Source organism: Mastomys coucha, unplaced genomic scaffold (genome assembly GCF_008632895.1).
Source record: "Mastomys coucha isolate ucsf_1 unplaced genomic scaffold, UCSF_Mcou_1 pScaffold22, whole genome shotgun sequence".
Lineage (NCBI taxonomy): Eukaryota > Metazoa > Chordata > Mammalia > Rodentia > Muridae > Mastomys > Mastomys coucha.
In genome coordinates, this window is record NW_022196905.1 from 80,037,754 (window position 1) to 80,050,213 (window position 12,460).

The following is a 12,460-nucleotide window of genomic DNA, read 5'->3' on the forward strand; positions in this document are numbered from 1 at the left end:
TAAATAAGAAAACGTCTAATAAACAAAAGAAAAAAGAAAAGATGGCTTATTAAAAAAGAAAAATGTGATTTTGCTGTCAAAACATTCAGAAATTACGTTGACATAAAAGTTAGAAAAAGAAAACAGAATTAATTTAAACCATCAGACTTCAAAAGACTTCTATTTCTACTGAATTCACAACAAGAGAAACTGAAGGATAAGTTGCAGACTACTCTAATTTCAGACGTAAGGAAGTGTCTCACAGCTCTGTTCTAAACTTCACAGTGCAGTCCTTCATCTGATGCTCGTAGTGCTCATCAAATCTCTTCCTCAGGGCTTCTGGGAAGTGGTTCTTCCAGTCTCCTATAATTCCTTCAACAAAACAGTAAAAATCAGAAGGGTCAACCCGTGGAGCCAGAATTATAAGCTTTCTCTATCCTACATCTCTTTCATTAATAATGTGAAAAATTCTCATAATACTTAATACCTGGATAAAATATTTAAATATCACATTGTTTGATATTTACAAAGATGAATTTTCTTTCCTTGTCTTGCAAAAAAATTCTACTGGCTCATCCTATTCTGCCTATGCTACTTAAAATGAGCACTCTTATTTTCTCTCATAAATCAGGCCTTCTAAGATGAGACTCATGGGACAATGACTATCAATTTTTAAATTTTTATTTTTTATTTTTTAAATATTTTATTTACATTTCAAATGTTATCCCCCTTGCCAGTTTCCTTTCTGAAAACCTCTATTCCACCTCCATGAGGGTGCTCCCCCACCCCACTACCCTGACATTCCCCTACACTGGGGCATCGAGCCTTCACAGGACCAAGGGCCTCTCCTCCCATTGATGCCGGACAAGGCCATCCTCTGCTACATATGTAGCTGGAGCCATGGGTCCCCCTCTATGTGTATTCTTCAGTTGGTAGTTTAGTTACTGGGAGATCTGGCGGGGGGTTGGTTGATATTATTGTTCTTCCTATGGGGTTGCAAACCCCTTCACCTCCTCCAGTCCTTCCTCTAACTCCTTCATCGGCGTCTGCCTGCTTAGTCTGATGGTTGGCTGCAAGCATCCCCATCTACATCAGTAAGGCTCTGGCAGAGCCTCTCAGGAGACATCCTTATGTGGCTCGGCTCCTGTCAGCAAGCACTTCTTGGCACCAGCAATAGTATCAAGGTTTGGTGGCTGCATATGGGATGGATTCTCAGGTGGAGAAGGCTCTGGGTGGCCTTCCCTTCAGTTTCTGCTCTACTCTTTGTCCCTGTATTTCCTTTAGACAGCAGCAATTCTGGGTTAAAATTTTAAGAAGGGTGTTTGGCCACATTCCTCAGACTGGGGTCATGCCTAACCACTAGATATGGTCTCTACAGCTTCTCTCTCCCCTTTGTTGTGGTAAATCTCCAACCTAAATAAGTTCAGGCAAAAGAAAACACAACTCAATTAATATGAATACAAGTTGCACGCCTAGATTGGGCAGATCTACAACTATACTACCATCTTCCCCATCTATGAGACCCCTTATAACTTGCAGTTTCTCCTGGCCGCATGCTTCTGCTCCACTTTCCTCCCACCTCCTCCATCATTGTCCTCTCTTCTCTCCCTCTTTCTTCTCTCCTTTCAGCTCCACCTTCCCTTCTCCTGCCAAATAACGGCTCTAGCCTTTATTTTACAAATTAAGGTAGGGAGAATGATCATAGGAAGTAATCTGAGTACTGGCTCATTTCAGCTAATGTCATCTCCGTTGGATCCTGGGAGCCTCTTGCTTTCCTGGCATCTAGAACTTTGGGTTGGCTCTCCCTAGTTCTCCATCCCCCATTGCTACACCCCTCTGTTCAAATCATCATCTATAGAGATACTATGTATGAGGCATATGATATACACCCAAGACACTTAGCCCTACTCAGTGACAGTTAGTCCACTATGGTATCATTGCTGATGCTGAGACTAAGGTGTCTGAAGTTACGCTTTACACGACATGCTTCTCAAACTGAATAAACAAGAAACAGAAATTCATTATTAGTATATATGGTCTTGGATGTATTAATAGTGTTTAGTGCCTCTGCCCAATTGATAATTCCATAAGGGTATTCAAGAAAAAAAATAGTTGTAAAGAAAACACATGTTATTTGTGCAGGGTGAATAACCTTGAAGAGATTTTTGCCTAAGTTATGAAAGCTTAGACTTTGCAATGGAAAACCACGCGTCTTTGCCTTCTCACCCTTTCGCATGAATGGCGTTACTTTTTGATTCAGCATTTCCTCTGGCATCATTGTGTAATTGGTGGATGGGTTGTTCTTCATCTCCTGGAAGGAAGTATGTTGAATGATTTTGTCCACAAGCTCTGCTGAGGGCTTTCTCCCCAGGAACTCTATCAGCTTTAAGACTTCTCTTCTGATATCCTATGGAGAAACAAAGAGATTTAAAAACCAAAATGGCAAAAGTTGGTGAGTAGGTATTAGGCTAAAAATGAGAGAACATTATTTTGTATATGGTCGTATTAGAAACTAGATGTATAATGAAGAAAACAAAGTATTCTCAAACAATCTTTCCTCATCCAAAAATAGATGCCGGAGACACTTCAAAAGTTGATGGGCTCAAGTGAGATGAGTTGTTAAATTTTAAATTTTACACCTAGTAAAATGGTTCTTTCTAATTATCTCAATTCTGTGTCTTTATTTTTACAAAGACATATGTGTGAGTTTGTGTTTTTGTGTGTTCATGCTTGCATGTATGTGAACATACACGCAGATAAGTATGCATGCACTTGTATTCGAGTGTGTGAAAGCCAGTTCCTCTATTGCTCTACACTTTATTTTACTGAGGTAGGTGTCTCATTCAACCCAGAGCTAACATTATGTTAGGTCACCATGTGTGTTTGCCTCTGGCATCCCATTTCCACAGCACTAGGATAAGAGGCAGGGTCCATACCTATCTGGTTTAACTTAAATGCTGAAGATGCTGGGGATCTAAACTGCATCCTCAAGCTTGACTCTATCTACAGACACATCTACTTGGCTTGTTTTAATTTATTTTTCATTATTTTTGAGGCAAGTCTTGCTATTCTGCTCAAACATAGCTTGAACTCCCAATTACCTGTCTCAGCTTCATAAGTGCTAAAATTAGAGGAATAGGCTACCTTGCCTAGTAATGTGCATACATGATATATGCAGAATGAATTTCATATATAAAACATATAAACTCTCAGAATACAGTGTGCAGTGAAAGATCAAGTTTGGTGATAATGTGTATTATTATTTTCTTTCTTGTTTTTTATGAATTCAAGGTTATTTTTGCAAATTTTATCCTTAGAAAAGTTTTAACATTAGGATTTAAAATGGATTCATTCCTTAAACACTTTTATTTACTAAAATCAAGGCTGACATAATCAAACTAGGATATTGCATTTTTCCTTTTTAGCTCTGCAATGGGTTGCTATTAAGTTTCTAGTGATAACATTACATCCAGAGAATTGTCAGATGCTAAGAGCATCTTAAGAATTACTAGAATGTTCATTACACCTTCCATTTCTTACCTCTTTCATGTCCTCATAGAACATAAATAAAACATGTGAATTCTTACTCTTTTCCCACCAAGCTTTCACATGATCATACCAGGAACCATATGGAACTGAAATTAGAAGAAACAAGTGTAAAGATACTGTTATCATTTTACAAGCTTAATATAAATATTCAAATTATTAATAAAAGGCAACAATGATCATATAATTAGAACTAATAGATCAGGTACGCTTATTTAAGAGTTCTGTGCACTAATGATGCAAAAATTCTTGAATAATTTCCTCCTCAGGAACATATTTTTAGTTTTATCATACTGACATGTAGTAGACTACTGAGAAAAGATAAAAAAACAACTCAGTTTAGAGCAATGGAAACATATTTCAAACTGGAGTGTTTGTGTGTGTCTGTTCACACATGTGCATCCATGTATATATGTGTGTCCGTGTCTGTGTGAGTCTATGTGTTTGTATATATCTGTGTGTTTCTGTTTGTGTGACACAGAGACAAGGAGAGAGAGGTAGACTCTCTCTCTCATACACACACACACACACACACACACACACACACACACACAGAGAGAGAGATTAGTAATTATGCAACCATTTACTAAAAGACTAGTAATTTAGAGTGTGAAAGTTGTTCTCATAGGGACAATTTATTTTAGAGATAGTGTGATATAATAAATGCTGTCACCTCTTCTTTTAGCCTTCCACAACAGCTGTATTAAATCCAAGGTTAACAGAACAGTATACACATGTTCTGTGTCACTACTAGACTTGGAATTGATCTTCCTCTGTGCCTAGATGCTATAAGCAAAGATACTTTTGAAAAGGTCCACAATGATATTAACAATGATCTAATTCATTTCTAAGGCATACAAATTATTTTTCTCTGTAATTTAAAGATAGTATTGCAATCTTGGGGCATATACTTTCTTCATGACTCAAGTCATAGAGAACTAATGAGTAATATTATTTTTATGGTTATAATTTTTTCAATTATCCTTATTTGTACCATCCACATAAGTTATTGAATGAAACTCAAACCATTCTTTGCCCCTTCATCTTCAAACAAAAAAGACACAGTTGCTTTAGATGGAATTTTAGTGGAGTCGTAGGGTTCCCATAGTATCTGCTCAAGAAGCTCTTTACTGTTCAGAGAAATCAAAACTAAAATGTTCAGTCTACATACCTAGAAGAATATGCAAGAGTTTTACAGGTATTCAGAATGTTTGTAAATTCCTCCATGTGGCTTAATTTAATGCTTGGGTATTTTACTTGGAAAGGAATGAGTGATGCTTTTATACCTCATCTACTTTTTGTTTAATTATATGTTGTAACATCATGTTCTAAAACTTATTTTAAAATATGAAAATACATGTTAGAGAAGAGACATACTAACTCTCAGACTTTCAGAGCAGAAATTGACACCCTTGATGTCACAAGTAAGTCAATGTATTTACTTCTTGGCATTATTAGGGAATGCCTGGAGTTTCTAATTTTCCATCATCCTCACATACAGGACCCTACTATCAACCTAAGCATTAGTATTTCAAATGTGTATAAACTATATCCCTTAGAAACCTTAAATTCTACATCTATTTATATTGTATTTGTTTATGTATATTTATATCAGCTTATATTATATTTCTGTTTACATATATTAATTTGTTGTACATATTTACATATTTATATTATCTTTCTTTTTGTATAAGTTTATATTCTATTCTATTCTATTTATGTTTACACATTATATTATAGTGCTGTATGTATATAGTATACTTATTTTACATTATCTCTGTTCATATTGACTCATTTATTTTTGTTTGCACAAAATATCATTTGTATTTTTCTTCTTTGATGAAAAGAAAATATCCAAATAATTTAAGGTGCTCTTACCTTGCCCTTGCATAAATTTCTCCACAAATTCAGAAAAAGATTTAGGATTTGGGTAGCTGGTTATCATTAGCTGAAAGTAGTAATAAGAAACAACAACATCTTTGGCGTTCCGGCAAAGATAGATCATCTAGAAGATGAAATAAGTTGTTAAATCACTGGTTGGATGATCTACCATGTTTTCATCAGGTTGGAAACATTCATGTTTCCAAAGACTAACAGGATATAAATTCATTGTGAAAAATTATAAAAATATAAACATTATATAGAAAAAAAAAGGTACTTTAATATCTTAAGTTGAAGCGTTTGCTGGTGTCTGGTGGCGTTTAGTCTGACCCTTCTAAGAAACATATTAAATAGCCTGAGGTGACAGCATCATGACATTTCCACTGACAAAAAAATTGAGTTAACCAAATTTTCCCCAATTTTATGAATAAAGTAGTGAAATGTAAGTTAATTCAAGTATGTAGCAGAACTGACAGCAAATTGATACAAATACCAAGTTGACAAGTCACTCAGTCCAGAACACAGTGTTCTGTTCTTAAGACTATATTACAATTTGAATACTAAGGTAAAAATGCTCTGTAGTATCCTAGCTTGCAGTTAGAAAAAAAAATCGTATTGACATAGTTGTCTTTAAATCCATTTCTCTAGGTTTTTCATTTTTTAAATCTAGGTCCTCCTTGAGACCTCTTTCATTGTTTGATAATAAAATGACCACTCCATCCCCCAAGGAAGGTTTCCATGCTTATATGCAGCAGATAAACATCAGTGGATCAGCAAATCGTGAAGATGCTGTTTCTAAAGTTATCACTGTAAAATTCTATCCTGCAAAAGCTCTGGTAGAAAGTAGAAAGCTTTTCTACTCAGATTTTTCTCCTCACTTAAGTCAGAGAAAAACATGTAGCCTCTTCCAGGTCAAGGCTACTGGTGAGATTTCCAGAAGTCTGCCGGCCTATTTTTGTGTTAATTTCTTCAGCTGAAGCCCTGAGTCAGTAGCATCAAAGAGTTCTGCCCTTAATGCTCTACAACTAAGAGGCTGAGGTTAAGCTCACTAGCTTGTGTATGCACTTTAAAAACTATTTCTGCTTATTCTTTGAAGACTCATTCTCATGTTTAAGAACGTTTTTGAAAAACTTTCAAAAGATGTTATTTTGTATCAAAATTGTTATTAAACATAGCAAACTTTTAAAACTTCTCATTCTCTCAAGTTCTTCTTTCTAACTGAGTGGAAACACATACATACACCATTGTAACATAAATTTACTTCTCACTTTTCATCCTTTGCCCACACCATTATTGTGCTTCAGGAGTGCGACCTGTATCTCAAAATGCAGTTGGTATTTCAGACTGACACTGTTTCTCTTCACTCTCTTGGATACAGTGTGAGCTCTTATTTTAAACTCCTAATTTCTATGATCTTACATTGGTAGATGTTATTAAATATCCATATGTTTCACTGAACATTCTTTTCTATGCCTTCAAAGAGCACCTACCTTTTTCCTGGAGTTGCTACTTTTTATGCAGTGGTCACTAGAGTTCCTAGTACATGCACGGTTAAGTATAGGTACTACTTGTCACCCCGGAAAGGTTGCTACTCCCTACCCCACAATTCGTCTGATGGCTTTATTTCTGAGATTTTGGTCATTCATGTGTTTCAACTAACAATTTGAACACCAGCCGCCTTTGCTAACCCTTCCGTTGCTAACTCTTTTTACCTTCTATGCATTTTTTATTATCTACATCCACAGTTTATCTAATTCACTAAATTATTGTACTCATCCATGATTAGTTCTTTTTAATTCAGACTACAACTTTTGTCATGGAATCTTGAATATTGTCATCTCACTTAAAGTTTCACTTTGGAAGCTTATACTGTGTCACAGTGTTTTTCTCTATTTAAGTTCTGTTCCCCTTTATTCCTCATATATTACTCCATATGCCTCCCTGTAAACCACACAACAAATTCAAATTCATTGACCTTGAGTGATTTTCTTACTCATTATCTTGATCTTTTAAAACTCACTTTCTTTACCTTGACACTTATTCTTTCTTTTCCACTACTCCAAACATACTTTTACAAAATATTCTCCACTACCTCTCCTCTGACGGGCCAATAAATCACTCTGAAAATAATCCGAAAGCGAATCCCTTAAGCTATGTCTATTTCTTTGATGACCTCTGAGGCATAAAAAAGTATGTAATAAAATTTGACTAAACCTCCTTTCTCTCAGTCTCTTCTCCATTTTTGTCCCTGCAGTTCTTTAAGCCAGGAACAATTCTGAGTCAGAGTTTTTGACTGTGAGATTGCAACCCCATTTCTCAACTTGATGCCCTGTCATTCTTCAAGTTCCCTTTCCCCACTGTTGGGCCTTTCATCTAAGGTCCCACCTTTGAGTCCTGAGAGTATTTCACCTCCCAGGTCTCTGGTGCATTCTATTGGGTCCCCCCACCTCCTACTTCCCAAGGTTGCCTGTTTCTGTTCTTTCTGCTGGCCCTCAGGGCTTCAGTCCTGGCCCCCACACACACATACAAAATACCTGATCATGTTCCCCTTTTCTCCTCCCTGTTCCCTTTTCCACCCAGGTCCCTCCCTCTCTGTGCACCCCCACACATGTGAGATTGCTGTCTTCTTCCTCCAAAATAGTATTGAGGCATCCTCACTTAGGCCCTTCAGAAGAAGCTGTGGAGGAAGGCCCTTCTTGAGTTCTGTGGATTGTATCCTGGGTATTCTGTACTTTTTTGGTTAACATCCACTTATTAGTGAATACATATCATGCATGTCCTTTTGGGTCTGAGTTCCATCCATTTGCCTGAAAATCTCATGATGTCCTTGTTCTTAATAGCTAAGTAGTATTGTAGGCCTGGCACTATTCCTGATGCTATGGTATGCTTACAGACAGAAGCCTAACATGGCTGCCCTCTGAGAGGCCCAACAAGCAGCTGAAAGAGTCAGATTCAGATACTTAACACCCAAACAATGGACAGAAGCCAGGGACTCCAGCAGTTGAATTAGGAAAAGGCTGGAAGAAGCTGTGGAGGAGGGCAGCCCCATAGGAAGACCAGCAGTCTCAACTAACCTGGACCCCTGAGATCCCTCAGACACTGAGCAGCCAACCAGGCAGCATACATCAGCTGATATGAGGCCCATGACATGTATATAGCATATACTGCATACACCAGCTGATATGAGGCCCATGACATGTATATAGCATATACTGCATACATCAGCTGATATGAGGCCCACGACATGTATATAGCATATACTGCATACATCAGCTGATATGAGGCCCACGACATGTATATAGCATATACTGCAGAGGGCTTCCTGGTCTGGCCTTAGTGAGAGAAGATACATTTAACCCTGGAGAGACTTTAGGCCCCAGGGACTGGGGAGGTCTGGAAGGGTGGGGGTTCGGAGTAGGGACATCCTCTTAGAGATGGCAGAGGAGGAATGGGATGAGGAACAGTAGGAAGGCAGACCAGGAAGGGGATAACAACTGGACTTAAAAAAATAGATTAAAGAATAATAATAAAAGATAAATAATTAAATGAAAAGTTGCTGACCATAAATTTCAGCGGAGCAGTAATATCCTACAACATTTCTCACAAGGAAAGGAATGGCTCTATCAAAACTCTTGCCAATAGTGGTAATGAGACATCTAAAAAAATAATAACCTGAGAGAGTTTTTTTGCAGGAAATCATACAGGAGGATATATATTTAATGATACTCCAGCTGAAAATAAGCAAGCATTTGAATGTTTGAGGTTTGGAGACTTAGATACTTAGAAATTGTCAAATATTTGAAGAAAGACCAGCAGGCAGAATGCACGACATTCCTTTGTTGCCAACCTTTGTTTGTATGACCTTTTCTCTACAAAGCAACACAATCATAGTCTAATTCAAGTAAAATCTAAGTTTCCTAACTTGGCATCCAACTTTCTTGTGATAAGTCCTTTGAAAATTTTTTGTTCAGTCTTTTACCCAGCATGGACACTTAACTTTCCAGGCAAGTTGAAGTGGTTTCAGATATTTCCTTGAGCTGTCTCTGGGTTTGAATAGACTCTTCATCTTTCTAAATCATGCATCTGAATTAAAGTCTTCTCTTCCATGGCCTAAATACTACCCATGGAGTCTGCTTATGTATTACTTTACTATATAAGTTATGGTTTTCTGTAAGACATTAGCTTTATGGAAACTGGTAACTTTGAATATGGTTTGTACTCTCCAAAATTTACATTCAAATTTAATGTTCACAATGAAGCTTCTATGCCTACAGAATGAGCACAATCTTATTTTTTTATTTAGAATTTGGGCTTTTGGGAAGTGTCAAGGGTTAAAAAATGTCATCATAGTAGTTAACTCTTGAGTGCTGGTGACATGAAAGAATATTAAGGAGACTTAGAGACATAAATATGTGTGTAGCCACTGACTCACAGGTTACCTTGAAACTTTGCCAACAAGAAGGCCATCAGCAAGTACTACGAGTTGACCCTGATTCAGAACCACAAACCAAAATACATCTCCTGTTTTATGATTTTTCAAGTGTGTGGTACATTATTAGCAAGTAGACTGAATGATAATAGTCACTTTCATTCACTGGGTAAATGCTTATTACAAGAAACTTCTCTGGATATCCTATTCTTATTCATTTGAATGTCTCACAATGTCACACATAATATTTTGTAAAATAAAGACATTCAATCCACTGTGATTCATCAGTACTTACACTGGGTTAGGTACTAGGCTGGAGGTTACAAAGAAAATTGTACTTAGTCCTACTAGATGACAACTGTAACCCTTCTTTTATCCAGAAACAAGCAAAGGCTTAGAGTTTAACTAGTGTTCAGATCATCTTTAGAAAAAAATATATGAATATAATCTGGACTTGGGTGATAATAAAATAATTCACATTTATTGAAAGACCTGTGTGTTAAAAGAAGGAGTAATAAAGTATGTATAAGATGACTTTTAAGTGCTTTGTGACCTACAAAGTACAAAAATTTCATGCAAGTCTAAGAAAATCTAAATCTTATTACCTTGCAATTCTTTTCCCAAAATGACACTGGAAGGAGCTTGGGTGGCAGGTGAGTTTTCACTATTCTGGGAGATTCCTTCTCTTCTAGTTGTTTTATTCCTGGTTTTAAAAAATAAACAGACAATTTGAAAAATGCTCACATGAATATGAATGGATATTTTAAAAAATATTATTTAAGATTCTCTAACTGGCTTCATAATAATAATAATACAATCTTATTGTAAAGAAAATTATTAATTAATAATTTGCAAAGTAAGGTCAAATAGTTGCATCAAAGAGAGTAATTTTTTACATGTTGATAGGGAAACGTTCATGAATAATACAGTTGTAATTATTCTTGACATTCAATAAATAATTTTCTAGTAACATAATATTTAACCTCCTAGAAACTGAGAAATAAATGCTGATATAGGTATCAGACTCTTCCTGAACAAATAAAGCAGTTAGGCTGCTCCAGGTACATACCGTGCTGTGAGACTACTCTGGATTTAGTTTTAGAGTCTCATCTATAGATGACAGAATATCAGTTGCTAATGTTACTTAAAAATCTCTTTGATCTTATTACAACATAATCATATTTATATCATCTATCTATCATAAATATACATATATCTTAAAATGTATGCAAAATTAATTTTAAAATTACCATTTATAGCCGGGCGGTGGTGGCGCACGCCTTTAATCCCAGCACTTGGGAGGCAGAGGCAGGCGGATTTCTGAGTTCGAGGCCAGCCTGGTCTACAGAGTGAGTTCCAGGACAGCCAGGGCTATACAGAGAAACCCTGTCTCGAAAAACCAAAAAAAAAAAAAAAAAAAAAAATTACCATTTATTAGATCTTCATTTCTGCACTCCAAGAAAGGGATTCTGTTAAAGATAGCATCCTCCTTGCATTTTTCCACATCACCTTCTTTATAGATCATATACACAATTTCACAAATCCATGTGGTGCCTGTAAAAATTAAATACACCTAATTGGAGAATGAAGTCGTATGGCTTAAAACTGTATATTTCAATAGCATTTAAATCATTCAAACTCAAATAATATTTTCTTGAATATTTAAATACATAAAACCCCAAATAACTTCAACATATATTGATGTATAGTGTCATGAATAACAACTGGTCCATATGTCTGGGCCTCCCATGATGAATTATGACATTAGGAGAACTAATAACACTCTTATGAGTAAGAAGTAAGGAGACTTGACTAAAAGGTGACACTTGGGTGGCACATACAAACCTACTTTCCAGCTATAGATTTTATTGGTGTTTTGTTCCTAAACCAAGGTCTGGATCACAAGATATAGAAAAGTATGAATCACATATCTGACCTTTGATGATAATTAGAAACATTAAATAGAAAATGAGTAAGAACAAAGTGCAGTTTTCTTTCTCAAGATGTTGTAATACAGACATGAATACAGAGCTTTAAGATATACAAAGGAGGGATATATACTCCGTGCTGCTGCTGCCGCTGCTTATTGCATATAGAATGTTAAAGAATTTCCTTCATGAAGCTGAAACAATGGCTCAGCACCTAAATGGGAGAAAACTGCTAATTAAAGTTGAAGTCCATCATAGCTGCAGAGCCTCCGAGAGACTCTCTTGCTAGCTAGCAGGTTTTCTCTGTCTCTCAGCTTGTCCACGGACTGTAAGACCCACACTTGCCTTTATCTGAGAAGAGTCACGTTAAAAACCTGGAGTTAAAGGAAGGACAATTCAGAGACTGCTCCACCTGGGAATCCTTCCCATACTCAATCATCAAATCTAGACACTATTGTGGAGGCCAGCAAGTACTGAATGACAGGAGCCATTATAATATAGCTAATAATAATAGCATAATGATATAGCTGTCTCCTGAGAGGCTCTGACAGTACCTGACTAATACAGAAGTAGAGGCTCACAGCCATCCATTGGACTGAGTGCAGGGTCCCCATTGAAGGAGTTAGAGGAAGGACCCAAGGAGCTGAAGGGTTTGCAGCCCCTTAAGAGGAACAACAATATGAACTAACTAGTACCC

General features: G+C 36.6%; 1 protein-coding gene across 1 annotated transcript in view; it reads right to left on the reverse strand.

Moving 5' to 3' along the window:
• The window catches only part of Sult1e1 (sulfotransferase family 1E member 1), a 16,742-nt gene continuing 4,282 nt past the window's right edge, over positions 1-12,460 (reverse strand). The window contains exons 3-8 of the mRNA XM_031342031.1: positions 11,264-11,389; positions 10,441-10,538; positions 5,404-5,530; positions 3,520-3,614; positions 2,206-2,386; positions 1-351 (exon numbers count right to left, since the gene is read on the reverse strand). Coding sequence (XP_031197891.1) covers positions 239-351; positions 2,206-2,386; positions 3,520-3,614; positions 5,404-5,530; positions 10,441-10,538; positions 11,264-11,389 — 740 coding nt within the window. The 3' untranslated portion in view covers positions 1-238. The remainder of the gene's footprint in view (positions 352-2,205; positions 2,387-3,519; positions 3,615-5,403; positions 5,531-10,440; positions 10,539-11,263; positions 11,390-12,460) is intronic.